This window comes from Rhinopithecus bieti, unplaced genomic scaffold, assembly GCF_001698545.2.
Source record: "Rhinopithecus bieti isolate Rb0 unplaced genomic scaffold, ASM169854v2 scaffold_5889, whole genome shotgun sequence".
In the NCBI taxonomy this organism is placed as follows: Eukaryota; Metazoa; Chordata; class Mammalia; order Primates; family Cercopithecidae; genus Rhinopithecus; species Rhinopithecus bieti.
This window is the reverse complement of record NW_016805277.1, coordinates 238,150-263,416: the sequence shown is the minus strand read 5'-3', so window position 1 is coordinate 263,416 and position 25,267 is coordinate 238,150. Positions and strand designations below refer to the sequence as shown.

Here is a 25,267-nt window from a genome sequence, read left to right as displayed (position 1 = left end):
CACTTGGACACAGGGCGGGGAACATCACACACCGGGGCCTGTCGGGGGGTGAGGGGCTGGGGGAGGGATAGCATTAGGAGATATACCTAATGTAAATGATGAGTTAATGGGTGCAGCAAACCAACATGGCACATATATAGCTATGTAACAAACCTGCACATTGTGCACATGTATCCTAGAACTTAAAGTATAATTTTTAAAAATGCCCTTTCTTCTATGAAATGGTGATACTAAGTGGTAGATTATTTTCATATCTCAGTTTGGGGGAAATAAAAGTTAGCAAGCAATCCTGTCTTTCAGTTCCAAAAAGACTGTTATAATTTTATATTTTCCTACAAACCCATAAATTTCCATGTATTGGACACTTGCCCGGCTTTGTTCTGAGCAGAAAACCTGTTAGGTCAGAGTCAGCTGGGTGACATTTAAGAATCTGTAGAACTGAGCATCCAGAAAGACTTACGTAAAATCATCACCCCACGTTTACCTATGTTTAGTGTCTTATTCTAATGTTTGAACAGCCTAAAATTTCAATAGAAGGCAAGCAAATTTTTGTAATAGTAGCTTCTCAAACGAACCAATTCCTTTCACTGGCTCCCCTTACCAGAACATTAATCACTCAATTTGCAGTTTAAATATTTATGCCTCAACAAGAAAAAGAGGCACTCTACGAAAATCACCTTGGGCTTTTGCCGGGTGGTGAGGAGCAAGCCTGTATTTATGATCTAGTAGGGCAGTTTTCACATGGGGATAGGGTGAGGTTTGTTGACGGTTTGTGTTTGAAAAAATCCATGGTGAGATCATTATTATTCAAAAGTTTGGCAAAAACTGGCTTCTTAGAGACCCCGTAAAAGTTATCCTATGATTCTTAGTGTACATTCTGATGGATCTTAACCTAAGGGACAAAATTAGGCATAGTTTCCTTTGAATTTTAGGTATTTTATTTTATGCATTTGGAATCTTTATCTCGAGTAAGGGTCCCTAGGCTTCCCTCACTGCCAAAAGTATACATGTTACAAAAACGTTAGGGAGCCCGCAGGCAAGTCCTGTCACGTTCTCTTAAGAGGGGCCAGGCATGCTCCCACCTCAGGCCTACTTGTCATTCCTCTGCCAGGAGCTCTCTGCCCCCAGTCACTTGCATGGCCAAATACCTTACTCTGCTGGGGCTCCACTCCAGTATCATGACAGCAACCTTACCTCACTGCCTATGTAAAATAATACTGGCTCTGCCATCATGCCACTTTATTTTTGTCATAGCAGCTACTCCCTCCTGCCTTCTGTAATGAATCTGCACATCCTCCCTGAACACTGAGGGAGGGCAGGAACTTTGTTCTCTGCCACATCTCCACTACTGAGAATAGTAACTAGTGTATACAGACTAGATACAAATTGGTCAAATGAATATTCATGTTTTAAAAACTCAGTATTAAACATTAAAAAGATGAGGTGGTTTTGAGATTAATGTATTTAAAATGCCCTAAAAGTGAGTAATAGCCAAAGTTAAAAATATACTCACTCTTTGCCTCAGTAAGTTCACTTTGAGGACTTTATCCTACACATTTACTTGCACGTGAGGACAGAGACCCACAAACAATGACAGTTACTATTTGTCAGAATGAATGCTAGAACAATCTAAAAGTCCACTTGTAGAAGGGTGATGATATGGTTTGGCTCTGCTCCCCACCCAAATCTCACCTCAAATTGTAATCCCCATAATCCCCATGTGTCAAGGGTGGGACCAGGTGGAGGTAAATGGATCATGGCGGGTGGTTCCCCCTTGAGCTGTTCCCATGACAGTGAATGAGTTCTCATGAAATTTGATGGTTTTATAAGTGTCTGGCATTTCCCCTGCTTGCTCCTCTCTCTCCTGCTGTCCTGTGAAGAGGTGCCTTTTGCTGTGATTCTAAGTTTCCTGAGGCTTTCCCAGTCATGTGGAACTGTGAGTCAATTAAACTGCTTTTCTTTATAAATTACTCAGTCTCGGGCCTTTCTTTACAGCAGTATAAGAATGGACTAATTCAGCTGGCTACACTGGTTTTATATATCACGTAAGTGACCAGTCATCCCATGCAACACTAAAGCAGCTCTACATGCAGAGACATGGAAGGACTGCCCAGAGAGTGACAGGGGCAGTGAACACAGGTGCCAGACACTATTCTATGCACTTTCATGAATTCTGCTAAGCCTCACAACCACCTTGTGTTACATCTCCTTTTTAAAGATGAGGAAACTGAACACCAGAGATGTTCTGCAACCTGCCAAAATCATGCAGCTAGGAAATGACTAGCCCCAGAGCCTGCACTCTTAATCACTATGCCACACTGCTAAAATAGGGGGGTCATATGATTTTTTTTATTTAAAAAAAAAGAGCAAGTAGGATGGGGAGGGAGTTATACCTCTATATGCTTTTATACGCATAGACTGTCTGAAAGGAGACATAAAAACTCGTTGAGTGCGCCTTGGGGAGAAGTAGGGTGAGGGACTACAGTGGGAGCAAAATATTTTTTACTGCATACTTTTTTGTTCAAACTCATACATATGCCCTACTCAAAAACATTATGTAATATGCATATGGTTACTGAATTGTAAGGCTGAAATGGACCCAATCATTCTATGGGTGGAGGTAAATTGAGGCACAGAGAGGGAACAGACTTGCCTGAAGGCACCCAAGTGGAGAGTAGGAGCCCTAGTGTACAGCCAGGGCTCTGGACACCCAGCCCCTGGTGCAGTTTGTTGCCTTCTCCAACCATTCCCACTATAGCTGACTCAGCTGTCACAACCGGAGATTTTCAAAACCTCCAAATTATGTAGAATTGTGGGGAAAATTATGATTTGGAAGTCAAGTGTTGACACCTGAAAAATACCAACTCTCACTACAAGTGCTTTAGCATGTTACTAACGCTTTCTCTGCATGTCTCTGGAAAGGTTATTTTCAGAACATTCCACTTAAACCTAGAGATGCAGGGTTTTCTGCTGTTTCTGGGAGCTGACACCACAATTTACATTAAACAAATGTTTTGAAAATTAGCTGTTCACGGTTCCAATTTCAGCTTCCCCCAGGGTTTAATGTTAGCCAAATACTGGTACAGTAAGCAGACAATGTGTTTTATTGTGTGGAAGAAAAACAGACCACCATAACAGGCTTCCTGCTTTTGTAATCAAGGGAAAAGTTGAGTGGTCGAGTGATTATTGGCATATGGTTATTAGAAACACTAAGTTCCAAATATAGCTTCTAGGAGCTAAAGATACCCCTGCTCCAAATATTTCAAGTCCAAAAAGTAAGATGAATTCCTAGTGTTTAGTAAATTGGAAAGTTCAGAAAGTCATAGAACAAAAACTACTAGGGAAAGACTAGAGTAATGGGAACAAGATTCAGCCCAGGTTTGCCAGCAGATACTGGCATGAGAGACCCACTCAAATATCAACAGTGAACGCATGAAGGAGGGCGATGGCTCAGGACACAGCCAGGGCAAAGGCTAAGCTGAGGACATGGTCCTGCCCCTGCTGGTCCTCAGCACCAAGGGCCCTGCTCTGTGGGCAGCCAGGTCTCTGGGGCTCATAATCAAAAGATGATAGATTCAATATCTTCATTGCCTTTTAACATTTAAAAGGGTTGCACAAGCACTTTCCTCTTGCCTTCCCTTCCCCGCCCTCCTCCCAACTGCAAATGTTGAAAGGGAAAAAGAAACTGTCCAATCTGCTAATTCTATAGTTAGCAGGAATGAGCAGTGGAGCATTCTGTGAAATCCCTGCCTGGCCTCAAGCCTCTTCCAGGACTTGTGAGCTAGGTGGAATGCAAGTGCCTGGAAATAACTTACAGGACACTCCTCAATATTGGATTTCTCTCTCAAAAGAGCTGGGAGTGATTCTGGGCCTAAGGGTGGGTAGCATGGTGGCAAGAGGAATTTAGATTTTGTGTATGCAAAGAAATACAGACTCTTCCACCTCAACTATAGAAAGCTCCACAAACAGTGTGGATGTGAGAAGGTTGGGGGGTCACAGAAGATGTCCCTGCATGCAGGTGAAAGCCAGTCTGCCTGAGGCACAGGCAGGCTCAAAGGAGAGGACATGCTGACAGGACAGGAGGAGCTCTGTCCACCTGGTCACAGCTCCTTGAGCCTGTCCTGGGAAGGTGTCCTCACTGTCTCACTCAGGTAAGAGGATTTGGGCTCATGTAGGAAGAAATTCCTGACACTGCATCATTAGATTCCACAGGGTGTTTCCAGGAACTTCTTATTGAGAGTCTTGCAAAATACAGAGGTCACCTTCTGCCAGGTGTAATTTCCTCCTGATCTGGCGGGAGGCCAGAAGGAGGACTCCTTAAAGGGTACCTCAGAGCAGGGCAGCCTCTAGATTCCATTTTCTTAGAGACCAAGCTTTGGTGGCACTGTCCATTGTTTGTTGGCTCTGGAGGCTCTGACAACAGCTGACAGGTAGGACTCGGCAAAGGAACACAGAAAATGTATCCCAGTTGCCTTGTAGTCTCCAGCTCCTGCTCCGACAGGTGAGCACAGCAGTTACAGGCCTGGACCTCTGGAGGGTGCTCCTCTACACTGAGGATCATGACCTGAAGTCTGCTGGCCTTCCCCACCCAAGACGACATCAGATGACACTAATGAGAGGGTTTCCAGCACCTAGGACCCAGCGAATCCAAGTTGGGCCCAGGAAGAAGCACCTGAGTAATACGTCCATTTTCCTCCTTGACAGAAGCAACCATTCTGTGTGAATGTCAACAGAGTGAACTGTCTGGAGCGCTCTGATGGAAGACATGCAGCCACGGCAACACGGGAGTTCTGCAACTGAGCATCAGGGTATGCAGGCAGCTGGCCACAGGACTAGACGGTGGCTGTCACCTAGCACAGGGAAGTCCCCTTCCCATAGGTGTGTGCATCTCCCTGAAAGGGCCAGCTTGGGAGTCCTTCCAGCTTGAGGCTATCCCTGAAAGCCCACCATCCATCCACCTTGCCCACAGGGGTTCTGTCCTTCAACTGGGTCCAGACTCTGGGAGGGCCTCCTGACTCTGGCTACTTGTATTGGATTAGCCCTTTTGGAGTGTAATCAGCTCCTACATATTCCTCCTTTATTCTCTCCCATCACTGGGATGAGCCCACAGGGGGAACGGCGGGGGGGCCCTGATAACCCTGTTTATCTGTACCCCATCCTATTCCACTTCATACATTCCAGCCAAATCACGTACCTTGGATTTCCGGGCCCCTTTCTTGCCTCCTGCTTTTTTAGACACAGGCTTCTTCTGGGATGGAGACTTGGCCTTTTTGGCTGGGGGTGGTGTGATGATGGCTTCCAACTTTCCTTTGGATCCCCGCTTCTTCGCTAGCAACTCAGGGTGGATGTTGGGTAACACCCCCCCACTGGCTATGGTGACTCCTTTTAGCAGCTTTCAGGAAAACCAGAATAGCAGATGGTGAGCCAGATACCCTGCTTCTAACCTTCAAGAAGCCAGCCCTGCCCAGGACAGTCTTTTGCTTTGGGTTGGTGCAGCTCCTTCCTCCGTGGCATCCTCCATGAGGATGCTACCAGGACTCAGGCTCACTGCTCAGGGATCCAGTCCCCAGAGTCCCTCACTCAAATGGAATTTAGATCATCTCTCTCCTGGGAGAGCCAAATACCTTGTTTTATCCTGCTTCCCCCAACACTCCCAATAAGGCCTTGGGGAAAAACTGCCATGGGAGGCAGGGAAGCTGCTAATTAATCCTGCAGTCCACACCTTTCATAACCAGCCAACACCAAAGTCACTCAGCTGTGTTTCTTGGGCAGTATGACCACCTGCTCAAACATCAGTGGGAGATGGGAGAGCCCCATACCTGATTCAGCTCTTCATCATTGGCCACAGCCAGCAGGATGTGCCGGGGTGTGACCCGTCCCTTCTTGTTGTCTCTCGCTGCATTGCCAGCCAGCTCCAGAATCTCCGCTGTGGGGAGCAGAGATGAGTGTATGGTCATGTTAGAGGACCATGTGTCCCCGCCCCGGTTCCCATGTTCACAGTGCCAGGAATGGGCACAGGCAGCTACTTCGGGAAGCAGCTACCCTGAGGTGAAAAGCTGTGGGCAGAGTCACAGAGGTGCTGAATGGCAAAGCTGAGTAGGACCTAGGAAGCCCCAGGTCCCATGTCCTTGTTTGGGAGATGAAGGAATTGAAGCTGAGGAAGGAGAAGGGACCAGCTGAAGATCACTCAGTGAGTGAGTGGGAGGGCTGAGATCTGAACCCAGTTCCAGCCCCCATTTCCCAGAAAGGGTGCTTGTAGTCAGCACTGCAGATGTCACCAGGGCCAAACCCAAAGTCTTCAGCGTGGTCCCTGAGAGTATACCATGTCTGCTTATAGGGCTTCAAGGACAGGATGGCTTGCTGTTGAGGAGGCCTATTAACCAATCTTTGTTGATTATCAATCAATGCTGAATGCCTGCACATCTGGATGCAAAACTAGAAGGATGTGACTGGATTCTTTACAAAGTCAATGTCATAAATACATTTTTTAAAGGGTGTGTGGGGGGGAGCGGGGAGGTATTGTAGATTCCAAAGGCTAAAAAGACATAACGGCCAAATATAATGTGTCACTCCTTGATGAAATCCTGATTCTTTTAATAAAAGCTAGGAAAGTCATTTTGGAGACAACTGAAGAGATCTGAATGTGGACTGGGTATCAGACACAGGGAGTTATTAATTTTCTTAAGTGTGATAATGGTATTGCCATTCTGTAGGGAGCACCCTTGTTCTTAGGAGATACATGCTGATGTATTTAGGGGTGAAGCATCTTGATGCCTACAACTTGTCCTCCATCCTGAAAAAGCTCTAAGGAATAAAGCAAATATGGCAAAATGTTAAGAGTTGTTAAATCCCGGTATATGATTCTTATAATGTTTATAAGACAGAATTTCAAGGAAATTCTGTCATTTGCAACAACATGGATAAACCTGGAGAACATTATGCTAAGTGAAATAAGCCAGGTACAGATGGACAAATATAGCATGAACTCATTTCTATGTGTAATCAGGGACTGGGGGTGGGGTCGGGGTGAATGTTGGTCAAAGGACATAAAGTTTCAGTTAGAAGTTTTAATGATCTATTGTGCAGAATGGTAACTATAGTTAACAATCATGTATATTTAAAAATTGTGAAAATAATAGATTTTAAAAGTTCTTAACACAAGGAAATAAGTATGTAAGGTGATGAAATAAGTATTCTTGACATTCTGTATGTTTGAAGTTTCTCAAAATGAAATGTATGAGAGAAAAGAAAAACTAGAAAGGCTATGAGCATAACCCATAGTTAGTACTAAGTTAGAGTTGATTTACCTGCCACCTGGGCACAGTCTCACATGACAAGACACGTTTTCCACAGCACCAAAGATGGTGAGAATTAGGAAGTACCCTTTGGCAAGACCTGGTTTTCTCCTTGGCATTACAGTTCTCTTGGTAACCTGTCAACCTCATCACTGTCTCCTTGTTTTCTTAGTGACGCATATGGATAGACCCAGAATGGATCTTATATTCTCCACTTCTGCAATTCTGCCCATACTGGGATGTCATTCTAGGCTACCCTTCTGGGCCCAACTCAAGTCTGACCTCCTTCCAGTACTAAAGAATTTCTAATAGTTAGTTATGTTGTAAACATTACATTTCTCCAGCAACATCAGCACTCAAGAATCATTATGAAATAACTAGAAACAAAATTCTAGCTGCATAAAAATCATGTGTTAAAAATTTACAGTATGACACAGGGCATACATTTTTAAGAGGTACTAACAGCTCAACCCAATGCAAAAAATCTGCTGTATGTGTGTAAAGCTAAAAAACTGCTTGGCTACTCAAGGAAACTCTCATATTAGCTTTGGGGGTGGGGGCGGGAGGAGATCAGACACACTTGAAACAGCAGGTTTCCCCCTAAATCCAAGGCAGGAATTCCTTTGCTTGGTAACCACCATACTGATGACACACAACTCTGTGCTTGGCAGGAAGGACCCAACATACCATGAGGCCCCTGTCTTCTCAGTGTTCCCAGGCCTGCAGGGATACACATGCCAGTGATACAGAGAGTGATAAAGAATGCCACAGGGTCCCTTACTTGGGCTTTATACGTGTGAGAGCCACAAAACCAAGACAGGGTGGAAGGCAAGATAGCCAGTGCTTACATGGAATCTGGTGGAGGGGCTCACATTTCCCACTTTCACCCATCAATCTCCACAAAGCTACTCCTTTCCCTGTACCAGTGTCAGCACAGTTTAGTTTACCAGTGGAGCAGGGAGATGGCCACACAGCAGTTTCACTGAAGCTACCTTATCATTGATCGTGGTAGTGTCCCAATGCCCAGCAGTGATGGGTCCATCTTGGCCAGGCCAAAAAGGTGCCTGTGATGCCTATGTGACCTTGGGCCCTGGATACCGTGAATGCAAAAGCGCCTGCCTGGCCAGCCCAGCTTGCCCTTCATTCTCCTGTGTTCATGGACGGGAGAGCACATCCGCAATGCCACTGTCCTGCCCACGGCCCAAGAGGACACCAAACCAAGAGTCTAAGCCCAAGAGCACAGAGTCTGGGAGCAATGGAACAGGAAGGAGAGTCAGCCATGATGGGCCCTGGGCAGAATCCTCGCAGCAGGAAGGCCTGAGAGGCACATCAAGCACCATGGAGCTGTAGCCCACTTTGCTGGCTTCCCCTCCCTTCCTCAACCTTCCCCTTTTGGAGGCCACAGAGAAGTTTTGGGCCATCGGTATCTGCAGAGCCAGAATATACAGGAGGCAGCTGATGGATTACAATCTTTTGACCATAATGTGCTAAAGAATGCTTTACCTGCCCCCTCATTAACAGAGAGAAAGGGAGGGAGAAGGAGAATGCCCACAGTGGTGACCTGTTTTGCTAAGTCCTAAGTCCAACCCTTTGGCAAGAAAATCGTTTGAAGGTAGTTTCTCAGGAAAGTGGAGGTGGCCTGTTTCCTCTTCCTGCCCAAAACGTTGGAGGAAGGCCCTCCCTGAGAGAAGGCCCAGTGGCCATTGGGGTGGGGAGGAGGGGAGGGATGTGGTCTTTATTTTCTGCAGTGCTGCCTTCACTTTCTTTTGTGCAGGAAAATAAGAATGATGGATAAAAGACCTGGAAGAGTGTGGTTGGGCCTCTGACTTGGGTGAGGGCAGGCAGTATGTAAAGAAGAAAAGAAAGCAATGGAGTAGCCCAGAAGTAAGCACATAGGGCTGAGAAACCTGAAGCTGGATTCTCCAGGAGCTAGAGGACATTCTCCCTGGCTTTGCAAGCTTTACCCTCTTAGGCTCTTACTTTGTGACTGAAAGTTCAGTAGACTCAGTTTCTCCACTAGGGAAACTTGAAAGACTGTGCTCATGTTTTGCTATTCAACTGGGAATCAGGGATGCCACACTGGACCAACCTGTAAGTGACAGTGAGTAGCAAGGTGGATGAGGAGGGGCAGGAAGGACCATCTCAGCTCCTTGGAAAGAACTGGGCAGGGATGTCATTCTGCTGTTTACCAAGGAGCCCCCAAATCCAAGACTCTTCCTTTTTGCAAAACCCCAGCTCATCTTTTATCTGTGCAAGCCAAAATTACTGCCTCCCCATACTCTTACCATCACAGAGTGGGCCCTCAGCCCTGTGGGTAGGGAGGAGGGAGCTGGGTCAAGGAGGGATAACAAAGAGGGGCATAGATCCACCCTCCAGCTAGTTGAGCAAGAGCTTTATCTTCTGTTTACTCTTGCATTTTTTTCAGATGGATAGTTACCATAGTAACCCCATCGTTAAGGGACCCACAAGACAGAGCACCTCAGAAACACACCTTTTATGAGAAGTATGTTCAGTGCCCCACCCCTCTCCTGCGCTGCAGCAGCAGAGGGCCGGGGCATTTCACCAAGGCCAGGGAAGACGGAGGGTGCCCGACTTAACAAAAGCAGTAACCTAGAGCACACACTCATCCCTTGCCAACCATCAGTAATACCCACCCTCTCATCCTTAGTCCAGGTTTAGAAAAAGCCATCGTAAAGGGCTTTCCTAGCTAAGAAAGGGTTGTCTGCTGCAGAGAGTAGAGGTGCAAAATGCCAGCAACTCAATAAGATGGAACGGTTCCCATCTGCTCTCCAGGGCATGTTCCTATTGGAGGGAGTAGGAGGGGGAGAGAGGGTGACTGACTGCTACTGACTGCTGAGGAATTGGGGCAGGGCACACGTCACCAAAGATGTCCTGATGTAGTTTTCTTCCCTGTAAGTGATCCTCTGCTTTGCAATAATATGGAGGGCAAAGTAATGGAGGCCCCAGGCTCAGGGCTGTACAGTAATTCCTGCCTGCCCCCCATGCACACTGGGATGGCCCTCACATCCCCACCAGCAAGGAGGGCTTTCTCTTAGGCTAGAACAGAGCCAACTTCAGCCTCTGCCTCAATCTGAATGGAGCCTATGCCTTCCTACAAGGGGGAGGGTGGATTCTTTCACTCATTTCATATTTTGGAAGGTTTTGTGTGTCTCTAAATGTTTTGTCTGTGGCCGGTCTAAAAGAAAAGGGATTCTGAGAAAGATAACCAGGAAAACACCAGATCTATGGACACAAATCCTTTTCTCCAGAGTTTCCAGTGCTCAGCCCTTGGATCCTCCCTTGAAGGGAATTTTCAGGAGCCACAGCCTGGAGGCTATAACCAAAATAAATGGAATCCATAAGAAACCACAGGAGGAAACTGGAAAAAGAACAATTAGAAGAAACAGAACCCCATACCAGGTTCTCCACCCCATCAAGCCAAGTCTTCTCAGTCGGTGAAAGTCTGTTTCCAATGACCAATACTAGACTGATTTGGGGCCCAAGGCACTTAGGGTCCGCTCTGAAGAGGATTGTAAGTGTGGTAAAGTTCCCAATTATAAATGGTGCAAAGGGAACAGGTTGAACGGTGAGCAAACTGGCCAGCTCATTAGCTCTTCTAAGATTTTTGTTTTTCAAAACACATAAGCCTCTGGTTCTCACTCCCGGCCAGGGCCAGTCTCCAGGAACTACTGAGTGGCTGGCACCATCATCTGTAGTGGCCTAGATGATACAACATATCCCCTCTCCTCAGAGCTGCAAGCCCTGCAGGGGCACCCTGGGCCAAACATTCCCCAGCTTCATTGAACATGACTGTTTTAAGGCCGCTTGACAAAATTCCCACATCCTTGGGTAACAGCATGGTTTGGCAGCCTTTTTGACTACAGACCAGCCGTCTGAACATGAATACCTTTGACAGGTCTACTTTCCAAGTTCAGCCAGAGACGAAAGGCTTAGGGTCCCTTTTCTTTTTTCCAAATGTCTTGAACTAAAACATATCTGTTGTATTGAAAGCATTTTGTCTATCTTCCTTCAGCAAGATGAAGTCATGGTTTGCAGAATTAGACTCCTAACAGCTAACAGGTGATGTGTTGAGGCTGAGCCAAACTCTAAACACAGCCCTTGCAATAAGAAAAGAGTCAGGGGCTTTAACAGAGCCGTTTGAAGCTCTGTAAAACAGAGCTCATCTAACAAAAGAAATACTGAAAATAACAACCAGAAATCAAAGAAAAGCAAATGTCCACATAATCCCAAGGAGAAAACATGTTTGCTGCAAAGCCAACATGACAAGCAATCTGTTTATTGTATTTCTTTCGATTCATCATCCTTCCATCAGCAGTCCTTTGAGTTCAGAACTGTTTTACACCATTCCAGAAGGCCTTAACCCAATCAACCCCAATCGGAAGGTGATTGCTAAGAGCTTCCTGCATTCTGACCACACCACAACCTCCTCCAATTCCCTTGGTGGCTCCGAGTGTTTGCAGCCACATCCCAGAATCCACTGCCCCCATCCCACCTTTTCAGGAGGTGAGTGGCAGGGTCTGAAGCCTGCCGAGCCATCAGCTCAGAGCTCTGGGCCACAGCAAAGCTCTCCATCTGCTTGTCCCAGGGGCCTCAAAAGAACCAGAATTCCACAAAGAAAATAAAACCTATAGCAGTGATTGAAAGTAGTATTCCAAAGATGGTTCCGAGTCTGACACAAACTCATCTACTGTTGTTAAGCCCACTGCAGACTCCTCCTAAAAGTCCAGGAGCCAGGGGTCTCAGAGACAGCATTTGGTCCTGTCTTCTGCGTTCGCACAAAGTCTCCCAATAAGATGGAAATGCAGCTTAATTTGGGAACCTGTAAAGTAAGCTCCACTGGCTGGAACTTTCAGCCCTATTTCAAAGTTTACATTATACATAATAACAAAAGGGAGCTATGATTCTTAGCAAACATTACCTTAATCTAACCCACCAACCCAACTCAGTGCCCGAATATCTTCCTTGTCAGGAAAGTTTTCCTCTGCCTTCCTCACCTCTAAGTGCTGTTTCAGCCACCCACTCTGTCTGCAGTGGAGGGCAGCAACCATGAATGGCACTGTGGTGAGAGCCCGGGGTCTGCTGATAGACTGTTGGGGTTTGGATCCCTGCTCCTGCAATTATCTGTAAGACGTGGCCAAGTGCATCTAAACCTGTTTCCTATTCTATACAGGAGGAGTGATAGCTGAGGTTACCTCTAGGCTTATGAGATTAATGAGTTACCAAGTAAAATGGTTAGTACACTCAGTAAATTCAAGCTACTACTGTTGAGGCTACAACTGCACTCTTTAAAAAAGTGCAACAAGCTTGATTACAAGGAGAAAACTGTACTTCCTTTGCCTCGATTTCCTCTATCTATAACTGGATGATTTGGACGGGTGGATTTGTGCCAAAAGGAGGAAAAAAGCAACAGAAAACCTGGTGTTTCCTCTGCCAATAGTTTACTCTTTGCTGTTATGCTTAACAGTTAACATATGTTTGAAAAATGCACTTGAACTCGATTAACCTCAGTGCTGCCAGACAGACCTGCCTTGATGGAACACAGCACCAGGGCGCCCCCACAGGCATCTCTACCTTGGGAAGAGATCTGGGGCTTTTGTATGACCCCAGCAGGGTGTGTAGAGCCAGGGGCTCAGGCAGTAGAAGTCAAGGCCCTGGGAAGGAGAAGGTGCCTGCGGAGGCCCTGAGAAATCTGTTCTACTCCAAGGCCTGGCTGGCAGCTGGGCAGGACTCTCTGACCCACCAATCACTTGCTGTCAAGGACTCTGAATTAAGTTACAAGGAAATGGTTAATATGTATGTTTGTTTTGATAGGGAAAACCACAGCCATTTGTTCTTAATTCATCTCAGGAAGGGGTGAACAATCAGCAATGTCTGCTGAAATGAAATGATTTCAAGAGTATAATGTAAAGAGGAAACTCATTTAAGGAGCCCTGTCATGGTACCATTTCCCAGATGGACTCAAAGGGAAACAGCAAGGAGCAGAACAGTGAGTTCCGTGGGCTGCGCTGTGTTGGTAGAGGTGGCGACGTCTGTGATCGGGCTACACATGTTCATCAAGACAGGGGAGCAGATTTGCCCACTGGGAGCAGAATCAGGGACTTGTTCAGAGGGAGACGTTTTGTTCTACTCCCTTTTGTGCTGTTTGAATTTCTGTTCTGTATATTTTCCTTTCAAAATGAAAATAATTATAACGCTGGATAGATGAGAAGCTGCAGGCACTTTTGCTATCCACTGCCCCAGCTGGCCTTTGGTACCACAGGTCACAAGCACCCTTACCCTCAGACACTCTGCCCCAGCCTGCTTAATCCTGCTTCTCCCAAAAAAAGGTTCTGAGCATGTGAAGACTCTTTTTTCATGGCTGTTTTTAGAGCAGTGTGAGTGTGTCACAGAAAGGGAGGCCCCTGAGAGGGGACTATAGCTCCTGGGGTCTTTACCAGCCTGGCCTCTGTGCTGTCTGCCTGTGTGGATTCCCGACACTGAGGGCCACTTGTCTAAGGATCTGCCTGAGCTCCAACACCTAGGATTCCACCTCCTCTTCGCTAAGGGGACAATAAAGGACACTGGCCACAAAGCTTTCCATCTCCAGTCCTCCTCAGCACCACTGAGTGACACAAGCTCCCCACACCTGACTGGGCACTGCCCTCTCCGAGGCCTGCTGTGGCTCCTCAGGGCAGCTCTCTGCCCAGTACGTCGCTTGCTCTGCCACTGCTACAGCAGCAGCTCCAACATGCACCAGACCGCCCCTTCCCTGTAGGCCAGCACATGTCATTCCAGGGGACTTCGCCCCTCCTGTGCTCACACCCACCTCCTGTCTGCGTTATCTAGACTTTCCTCATCCCTGTCCAGGGCTGCCTGTCCTTCAAGGCCCATCTTGCAGGAATCCTGTCCTCCCTGTCCATACCAGGCCACAGGAATGTCTCTGGCAATCACCCATGACTGTTGCAGAGTCTGTCCCCTCAGGCTGTGTTTTCATCAAGCCAGTCGTGGGGACCGGGCATCTACCAGTCTTCCTGGGGTGTCCGCTAGCTGCTTCAAGGCAAAGGAAATGCAAAGTGAATGAAGTGCTCTGGGGTCCAATTCCTTTGACTGCTAAGGTTTCTGTACTGTGTGACTTTGGAGAAGTTACTTAAACTCTGAGCCTCAATTTGCTAAGAGAGGTGGATTGAGGATTCAATGAGTTACCAAATGTAAAGCATTTAATCAGTGCCTAGCACACAGTAACTGTTCAACATACGGCAGATTTTTGGAACTTAACTGTTCCACCTTTACCTAGAACTCAGAGCACTTCCCCCCATGTCCCTAAAACTAGTATTACAAGCCACAGTTAGAATATGAACTAGAGACTGCCAGGGCCTGGGGTGGGAGTAAAAGGGCAAGAAAAACAATGCTACTCAAGTTAAGTCAAGTACCCTCATTTTCTGAATGAACAGCAGATATTGACTTTTAGCAGTCAATACTCAGATTTATAGAGTCAACATAAATGTGAACCAAAGACTACCTCAGCTACCAGTTACCACAAGGAGCATCAATCAGGATATTGATGGCAAGGGAAACCAACACATCAGCCATTTCCAGAGGCCTTGGGTTTGTTTTCACATGGTTCCCACAGCTCTGCAGGGAACGCGCCTTCTATAAAAACCCAGAGTGTCCCCTGTAGGCAGATGGGGTGATGTCAACCCCTTGAGAGGATATCTCAGCACCAGGCGCCACTATGGGCCTCTAAAGAGCCCAGCACTGGGTGCCAGGGAACCCACACGTTCAGGTCACTAAATGGAAGATGCACTTGCCTAAAAAGGAAGCAGGTGGGATGGGAAGAGGAGGAAGAAAGGGAGGGAAGCCAGGGTCAGAGCGGTAGGTTGAAAGAAGCAGTCCGGCAAATCCAAGGAGGGTTTATGTCATCTTCTTGGCAACCAGACCTGGAAGGGGTTGGTGGGAAGAGACAGAGGGAGGCTAACTATGATTAATACCCTTTGGGTTTGTCTTCTTGCTAGAGTTTATTTATAGCTCTGAGGAGTGGCTCTTTGCTTTCAGGAGATTTTACTCTGGGTTGACTTGACTAGACATAGAAGCCTTCAGGCAGGAGAAAGCAAGCAAAAACACTGTAAATATGTTCTATCGGTTGCTGATATTTTAGCAGGAAGACAGTGGGAGAGAAGACATTTGCAGAATTCTTACCTACTTCCTTCTCCTTTCAGTGAGAAAGTGTTAATAGTTCTTTTAGAAGCCCATCCTGATGGTCATCCATGGAGGACGCCTGGGATGCTGGGTCCCACTCCTGGGACACTGCTATCTCTAATCAGCTGGGCAGCTCCTGACTTCCTCTGCTTTTCAAGGTATTGCCGAGACCTCCATGGCTTTTTTTGGCAGACATGAGGATCAGCCCTTGCTACATTTCTAACTCCCTTCTGTTTGCCAGCAACAGCTGACCCGCTGCGTACCTCCCCTCACACAGGTGTGGCCCACTCTGCCCCCGTGTTAATCCTAATCATGCTTCATTTAAAAATACAGGGGTCTAGTTTAATTCTCATACTCATCAATTTCCTGGTAGCATCTGACATTACCAATCCTCCCTCCCCGTGAAACTCATCATTCCTCTAACTGGTCTTCTTAGCCTTCAATAAAAAACTATTTACCATGTAGCTGCAGACTATCTGGCCTTGTGCTGGGAGCTGTCTACAAAGGTGAGGGAGGGGTGGGGAAGGCCTGGGGTCACTAATGTGGCTCTGATGTGAGGCACATCACAGGCACCCTACAAATCTGTGGAAATCAACCATGATTCTTTTGACCCCAGCACCCAGCTTGGGACTTTGCACCTAACTCTTTCACAAATCAGTCATTCCAAACAAATTACTAAACAAGTGAACCAAGCACTGCAGTGGTCAGTGGTGATTAAGGATGGCAGTGAAGGGAGGTTCTCCAAGGCCCAGGCCTAGTTTCATGTTTTAGAACACACACCTGGGTTCGTAGCAGGCCGCATGAACTATAAAGCTATCATCCCAGGGAACGCAGCCCCAGGCTGGCCCAAGATCCAGGCAGGCCTCAACTCACAGTCCCATGTCAGCCTTGAGTTAGCTGAGGGGGTCTAGGGGTGTTGAGGGATTAAGGGCAGATCAAAGATCTCATATTCTCCCAAGATCTTGGCCCAAATATAAGACAGCCTCTGCATACTACATGTGCCCATTATCCTTTTCATTTCCTGTATTTTTGCATTTTATTTTCTAGATTTATTTTTAAATAAAAGGGAAAAGATCATCTTTTAAGAGACATATATGTAAGAACTAGTAACATGGATTATCTCCTGGGAAGGTAACTGGATATGCAAAAGAGCCGGAAGGGCAATGCATGTCTCACTGTATATCCTTTGATAGCGTGTAAATTTTACCATTGGTGTTATTATTTATTAGAGAAAATAAGTTCAACAAAAGTAAAAAGACAAAGACCTACTGGATATGGGAAATAAGTATATAACAAGACATTAAAAAAGCAGAAAATAAACATCTAGAAATAGCCCTAATTATATCTAGAAATTTCATGTCTGATAAAGGTGGCATCTCAGATTAACAGGAAAAAGATGAAATATTCAATTGTGTTTGGATAACTGGATAACCATGTGAAGTAAAATTAACTTGATCCCTATCTCCCACCACACAACATGGTAAATTCCAAATAAGTCAAAGTATAAATGTGAAAAACCATAAAAATATTGAGCGAAAGCATGAAGAAAAGTCTTTACAGCTTTGGAAGGAGGCAGGCTTTCCTAACAATGATTCAAAATCCAACAGAAATAGATGCAAAGATTCCATATATTAGAATTATTTAAATAATGAATATAAAATAATCATGTGAAATATATTTAAGTAAAACTTAAAATGAAGAGAAAAAAGATGATAAAGAATGGCCAATCATTAGCCAAGCACAGTGGCGTGCACCTATAGTCTCAGCTCTCAGGAGGCTGAGGTGGGAGGCTCACTTGAGCCCAGAAGATGGAGGCTACAGTGAGCCATCTTCATGCCACTGCATTCCAGCCTGGGCAACAGACTGAGATCCTATTTCAAAAAAAAGGTCAAGTAGATTCAAAAAAGAATGAAATATGACTTCTATAAATGAAAATATCATGACTGAAATTTAAAATTCAGTGACTCAATCTGTTTAATATAGCAGATTAGATACGGGTGGAGAAAGAGTTAATAAAAATGAAGATAGTTCCAGAAGACAGATGAAAAGTAATTATCCAGAAAGTAGTCCAGAAAGACATGAATTAAAAACACAACTGAGATTAACAGATACAGAAGACAGAGTAAAATACTAACATAGGTTTAATTTGTGTTCCATAAGAAGTGACTAGTACAGAGAAACTGTTTGAAGAAATGATGGCTGAAAACTTTATAGATGCGACAGACATGTTCAAAAACAGAAGTGGAGGACACTTATCACCAAAAGACCCTCACTAAATAAAATTCTAAAGGATGCACTTCAATAAGAAGTAAATAGATCCCAAATGGAAGGTCTAGAAGAAAAGAAGGCACACTTAATTTTGTTCACACCTTTTTCCTTGCCTGATTCCAGAAACAGGCTTTGTTGTGCCTGTGTGCTTGTCCATTGGCCCAAGCAAAAGTAGAACCCTTCATATGGAACTTGTCTACCCATCTGCAGACCCTGATGGTAGAAAGAGCAGTTGCATTTTGCCCTTCAAAGTGATATCATGAGACAGCAGTGAGATTCCTTTGACTTTTGAAGATTTCCAGGCAACATGGCTTATCTTCAAGATAGCAATGAGATTTTCAACAAATGGTGCTAGAACAACTAGACTAGACATCCACATGCAAAAAAGCCAAGTCTAGACACAAGCTTTACATGCTTTACAAAAATTAACTCAAATTGGATCATAGACCTAAATGTAGAAGGCAAACCCATAAAAATCCTAGAAGATAACATAGGAGAAAATCGAGGTGACTTTGGGTTTGGCAGTAACTCCCTGGACACAACACCAAGGGTACAATCTATACCATAAATAATTACTAAGCTGGTCTTTATGAAAACCAAGTATTTCTACTCTGTAAAGGACATTGTTAGGGGAATGAGAAGACAAGCCATAGAGTGGAAGAAAATATTTGTATGAAGAAGCAATAAAGTCTTTCCCTCTCAGATCCAAATATTATAGTCTGACTGCTGGCCTTGGGAGAGCAGGGGAAAATGGGCCCATTGCTTCACAAAGTCGGCTCAGATCATGTTTACACTCTCTTCAACAACTTCATGGACTCTTTAGAAGGACCATGAAGAACCAGATAAAAACTGTTTATGAGCTCTACAGCTGGATTCACATGCCCTGGGAGAAGCATGTTATCAAGCTATGCTGCACCTTCACATCTTGGGTAAGAAAGAGAAACACTGGTGGAATTCCACCTCCTGGTGGCTTTCAGGCTCTAGCCTCAAACCCTGAGGCCTGACCCACTTGGGTCTGTTATATAGTAGGCCATATAATGCTGGCCATATAATACGACATCATCAGGGAAATGTCAAAGACACAGTATTGAACTGATTCTTTTTCAAATGCTCAGTGAATGTTTATCCACCATGGAATCATCTATTCCCAGGGGAGACTGAAGGAAGACTGGCAACTTAGATTATGTGGGGAGCACCTCCTAAAGTACTTCACAATTTGCTTAAGAGTATGCACTGTGATGGTTCTGTGACTGGCCGTCAATGAAGGTCATCAATAGCATATGTTAATAAAAACAAATAATTAGACTAAAGGCTGTCCTTTACACATACACAAAAGGCATTAAATGTCAGCTGCTGTATCTGGGTAGTAGGGTTATGAATGAGTTTTAGTTTCTTAATTTTCAAATTACTCACATAACCAGAAAAGGGAACATGTACTTAAATATACCCTGCACACTGAGTACCCACTGGAGTTTCAATTTCAGTGTTTTTTTCTCTAGTTGTAACCCCTTGACTCCTTAAAATTCTTAATCTTTCCTTTCCTGTGTGGTGTGGTGTGGTGTGTGGTGAGTGTGTGTGTGTGTGTGTGTGTGTGTGTGTGTGTGTGTGTTTTAATTTTAGGAAAACAGGGTGAGGGACGGGCTTTGCAGAACACAGCAAATGCTGTGACATAAGACCCAGTGCAGCATGAGTATCCAAGAAGGTACTAGCAAGCATTAGCTGGGTTCTGGCCTGAAGCGTCAGTTAGTCTAAGGGAGGTGCACTCATGCAAACAAGCAAGGATGTGGGAGCTCCTAGAGCCTTGGAGCATCATAGAGCCAAGCCTGACTGTCCTCTTCTTCCTGTTCTGTTTTTAGCTGTCTGAGTCCGGGACACATTTGAGTGTCCTGGATAGGAAGGTGGTAAAGAGGTTTGGGACTTATTTTCAAGGTAAGTACAGAGCCAACTCCAGGCTCTGCCTACCTCAATCTTCCAAGCTTGTAGGATTCCTTCCCACATCAGAAATGCCAAGTGAGATGGATGTTGGCTGAAATGAGTAGCAGTGTAACAGGATGTGCTGCTGACAGGAACAGGCTCTCTCTACCCACTTCTAGGAGATGGAGGCAGGGATGGGTTGTGGCCCTATGACTACCACCAAAGGGATATGCAACATCTGATCTGAGTTAGAGACTGGAAGTCAAATAAGCTGAAACTTGGGATGAGGACCATCACTTTGTTAGCCAAAACCAGATGGCAAGGTGTATTTCTAACAATCACCCCTTTTCCTTGGGGTTTTATTTCAGGATGTAGTCAAGCCCAACGGCTGGGCCTCATCCAGTCTGTAAAGTGGCTAAAGATCATTCATGTGACCCTGCTTCTTCCCCAGGTCAGGAGCTGGCTCCATAAACTGCACAAGGATCAGCCAAGTACCCACAGGTAGCTTCAAATTGGGGCATCTGCTATCGGAGGATGCTGGGTGCCTGCTAGAGGAGTGTGAAGGCTCTGGTCATTGACAAGAGGCAGAAAAAGGAACAAGATTACTGAAGACTCCCGTCCTCTCTCATACGTTAACCCTAAAGTTAATAGTTAATATCTGGGCACTTACAATGTCCAGGCATGAAATAAGGACATCACATGCATGCTCTCACATCAGCCTCATAAGAAGCTGATGAGACAGCTACTGTGATCCTCACTTTACAGAGTATAAAACCATAGCATGGAGATGTGAGTGACTTGCCTAAGCCATAAGTAAGAAGTGGCAGCTCTGGCACCAATGCCCAGACTCTAAACCACCCAGCTGTAGAACACAGTGGACCCCAAGTAGTCCCCAGAGCTGGTCACCAAGGAGATGCTAGTTCCCTGCTTCAGAAGCACCTAGTCCTAGGTTGGCACTGCAGCTCAGCAGTCCTCTTAGTAATCCCTGGGCATCCAGACACCTCCCATCTCTCCCACAGGGGCCTTTGGAAGGCAGGGGGCCTGGCCCAGCTACTTCAAATGGGCCTCCATGTGGCACACCCCATCACCATGCCTGCAATTGTTGATGCCACCTATAAGAGTCTAGGCCATGCAGAGAAGAAAACAATCCCTTCTTAGGGACTTCAGTGACACCTAAACAAGCAGGGCAGCTCTGGTAACTGGTTAACAAACATTCTCCAGAAAGCATTTCCTGACACCCACTTGTGGTCCTGTTTCCCCCTTTGCAGCACGGGTTGTCCTGCATCACCATAGCCTTTCTCTTATCTATAACTGTTTCTGGACAGGAAGCCCTTTGGGGATGGGGATGGGTTGGTCTGTAGCTGTGCAAGGGACATCACAGCTCTCAGCAAGGAGAGCTTGAGTGAGTGAGACTTCCCTCAGATGTCTGCCTAGTGTTGGAACACAATGTCGGGGTCACATCCTTGACCAGACCCTAAGCTGCGTGAAGGCTGGTACTCCAGTTTCTCCCTCTCTCTGTAGCTTCTCCATGTTCTGAGAAGGAGCTGGCCTGCACCCAGTAGGCACATCAAGACAGATAAGTGGTTGGCAGAGCCCCTCTCCCAGTTCTTGCGGGGCTGGCTGGCACCTTTCCAGGGCTCAGCTGATTTCTCCTCCTCAGAAGCCTTCCCTGGCCAGCTCATCTCCAAGGCCCAAGCAGCCTGGTCCCTCATTTGGCTTGCTTTCACTTTCACTCCTTGCAACACTTTCAGTCTCTAAACTGTCTAGGTTGGCTGGCTGTCTCTTTTCCAGACAAGAGTGTGAGTTCCATGAAGCAGAGGCCACTCTGCCCTGATCACTCCTGCACTCGCACACAGAGCCTAGCACGGTGCCTGGCAGACATGTGGAGTGATGAGAAAAAGGCCTTTAGGGAAACAAAAGTGAAGAGGAGAACAGAAAGAGGGCTTGGACATACTTCCTTCTCACTCAAGGACCAAAAAACAAAGTTCTAAGTGGATGGATACCCAGAAGGTCTAACATCCATGTGCTCCCACATCCCCACCCAATAGGCTAAGGGCTGGCCACCTTCTGAGGACAGTTAGTGTGGGTGTGTGGCACTGTTCTGAGGGGTGGAACACAGCAGCATTCTCAGTAGACATAGCCCTAGAGTCTGGCTCCTCTCCCATCACAAAACAGGACCTAAGTGACCACAGCAGTGACTGGGCACAGCACTAACTGCTCAGGACATCCTCCTGAGGTCAGTTGGGCCTGGCTCCATGTTGGGGGCAGGTATGGTCATGCCAATGACTCAGTGCCACATGCAGGCAGCGGAAATGCCTCAGATTCAGCCAACTACAGCCCTGCTGGAAGGTCTTCATAAAATTTAAAAATACATATTTTTCTTTAATATACAAGAGCTGATGTGGCTGATGCTAGAGTAAGGATCTACTCTGAGCTACTTTTCCAGTGATAGTGATGGGCTGTCCTGGCCAGTCCCATGCCCTGCTGTGACCTCTCCTATACACCCACAATAGCTGGGGATAGGGAGGATGGATGTGTGAGCCACTGAGTCAAGGTCTCTAGCCCCCATGGGAATGGACTGCTGACATCCACCTCAGGAGCACTGGGCTCAGATTCAGAACCAGCTATGCCCAGATCAGGAAAACACAGATTTCTGTGCAGCACAGGTAGTAGTTGCCTGAGATATAACAAAGCAATGATATTGCCTTCTCATGCCCTTCAAAAAAGAAGAGAAAGCTAGATGGAAGAAATGACACTGAGGTTGCACTTGACCTAATGATGGTCTCCGTGAACATCCCAGGAATGGGCATCATGGCATTTGGGAGCCAGGGACTGCCTGGGTTTGTGTAGTACATTAGCTTTCCCATTATGCGCACAGCCCCTTTGGCCTTGACAACAGCCTGGAGTTGGAGTAGGGACAGCTGATTCCATTTGAGTTGTAAGGAAATTGGGGTCCAGAAAAGTTAGGTGACTCCCTCTAGGTCACACAGCATGTACACTAACTAGGCAAGAACTAAAATGTCTTCTGTTTCCTATCTAGCAACTTCTCCCGGTCTCCCTGGCTGACTGCCAAACATATATATAGCTTTCCTGGGTGTGTCACCTAACTTCTGGGCTTGTTTCCTCATCTACACAGAAGAATCGTGCTTAGTTCACATTACCAGGCCTGCCACCTATAAGAGTCTTTGCTAAGCAGAAAGTCAAAAGTCCCAAAATATGTACAAATACTTAAATCTAACACTATTACTTTTCATGGCCAGATGCTTTCAACAGAACACAAAAACTTTACCTTCCTGATGACTGTGTCTGCTATGGGGAAACCCTTGGCCTTGCCTTACTGAGAGAGCAGGAAACAACCCAGCTCTTCTGCTGCCTGGCTGTATCACTTTGGGAGAGGTACCCTATCTTGCTGAGTTGCCCCTTTCTGGCTGTAGCAGAGGTGGCTCCAAGAATCAGAGTACTCTTTCCTGGTACCTACAGACCCACCTGATCATGTCTCAGGCATCATGTCTCAGGCATAGTAAAAGCATTACGACAGGACAGCAGGATTGGAGTCCCTTCTCAACCCCTTGCAGGCTGCATACAACCCCAGACAAGTCCTTTATGCTTGGAGGCCTGGCTTTCTCATCACTAAAAATGGGGGTAGTCTCCCTCCCTTCCCAGCTGGCTTTGCACAATTGCTATGAAGCCACAAATAAGACTGTATCTGTGAACAGGACAAAGGACTCCTTGGAGAGAAGGCTGAGTCCCAGACTGGGGCAAGGGAAGTCCAGGCTAAGGTAGGAATATCTTATTGTGTTAGAAGGGCAAGAAAATGTACAGAAATTGATGAAGACATGACAAAAGGATATCAGAACCAGCTTGAAGATCAAATTTGAGGTAATGTGAGCATTAAAGTAAGGAAATAAATATAACTTACTAAATTTTAAAAAATCTGTAAACCAACATTGATACTTCAAAAAAAAAGAAGGGCACAGGGAAAGGTTTTATTACAAAAGAATGCCAACTAAGAAATGCAGAAATAAAAGAAATTTTTAAAATCACTATTTTATAACCACCAAGAAATGAAAAAACAACCCATTGTTTTATAACCACCACTGCAATAACAAATTCAGGTAAGATCATCAAGGGTTGCTGAAGCCACTGGGTGAAATACTGTGGTACGGGATGTGCAGAAATCCAACAGATACCACCTTAACTGAATAAGCAAGCAGAACATCTCCAGTGACGGGACAAACCAAGTCAGGTGCTTCCCAACGTGATGCACAGAGAAGGATGCAGCATCTCTGATGCCATTCTCCTAAGAAAATGCTCATCCTGAATCTAATCCTAAAACCAACCCAGACTGGAGGACATTCTGCCAAACAACTAGCCTGGACTCTTCAAAAGTATCAATGTCATGAAAGATTTTTTAAAAGCTGGTGAACTGTTCAAAATTAAATAAGACTAACAAACTGGCAGTCAAATGCAATATGTGATTATAAAATCGATCCTGGATCAGGAAAGAAAACCAAACAAAATTATAAAGTACATTATTGGGACAACTGAGGAAATTTCAAAATGGACTACATAACAGCCAAAAATAAATACGGAAATATCCACATATATGCTTGCATGCACACACACAGTGAGGAGAGATAAGGCAGACGAGGCAAGACGTTAACAACTAGATCTAGGTGAAAGTGTTTCTTGTACTCTTCTTGTAACTTTTCTGTAGGTTTGAGCTGTTTCAAAATAAAAGAAACAAAAGTGGTCTCCTGAGAACTATGAGAACTTCTGTATCTAAGCCAGGTGGTGTCTGGGTTGACTGAGGTACACTCACCTGTCAGGTATTCCAGGACGGCGGCCATGTACACTGGCGCCCCCACTCCAATCCTGTACTTGGGGTGGCCTTTCTTGATGTACCGCAGCATCCGCCCCACAGGAAAGATGACTCCTGCTTTGGCAGACCGGGAAGTCTTGGTGGACTTCTTCTTCCCACCGCGGCTCGACATGGCGGTGGCCCTGGAGGCGGATCAGTGAGCACACTGTGAAGGCAAGAGGCACACCAGTCAGGGTAGCTGGGGACAGCACATGTCCCCTTTCCAGATACACTCTGGTCCCCTGGAAGGCACTGGGCCTGCATGCAGATGCCACTGTCTGTAGCTGCGGAGCCCTCTGAGTCCCGGTGATGCACTCTGCTGGAGCAGTTTGATCCCTGAAAAGAAAGGCTTGGCTTTGCACAATATATACCATGACATTGATTTTATTGGCCACTTCCATTTAAATGTTATACTGACAATGACTGCTCTTAAGTGCCTTACCATTATGCCACATGATGAAAAGGAAAATGGGATTTCTTGGCCACATTCTATACACTTGTTTAATAATTGCATTTTCATACACTTGAGACTGGGGCTGATAAATTTACTGAAGGCTTCATAAAAGAAAAAAAAAAGCTATGACACCTTTCCCTAAAAAGATGATGTAAAGGCAGATACCTAGATTCTCTGATGAAAGCAGTGTCTCTATCTTATGATTCTTTATCTGCGAGAGGCAAGAACAGCTTACAGGAGTCAGTACAGTGTATAGCCAGGTTGCGCTAAGAGGCCCTC

The 25,267-nt window shown here is 45.8% G+C and overlaps 1 protein-coding gene across 4 annotated transcripts in view; it reads right to left on the bottom strand.

The window, feature by feature from the left end:
- MACROH2A1 (macroH2A.1 histone) overlaps positions 1-25,267 on the bottom strand; it is a 65,370-nt gene that overhangs the window by 30,417 nt on the left and 9,686 nt on the right. For all 4 annotated transcript variants that reach the window (XM_017871931.1, XM_017871934.1, XM_017871932.1 and 1 more), the window contains exons 2-4: positions 24,496-24,700; positions 5,820-5,926; positions 5,195-5,392 (exon numbers count right to left, since the gene is read on the bottom strand). In XM_017871931.1, coding sequence (XP_017727420.1) covers positions 5,195-5,392; positions 5,820-5,926; positions 24,496-24,667 — 477 coding nt within the window. In that variant the 5' untranslated portion in view covers positions 24,668-24,700. The remainder of the gene's footprint in view (positions 1-5,194; positions 5,393-5,819; positions 5,927-24,495; positions 24,701-25,267) is intronic.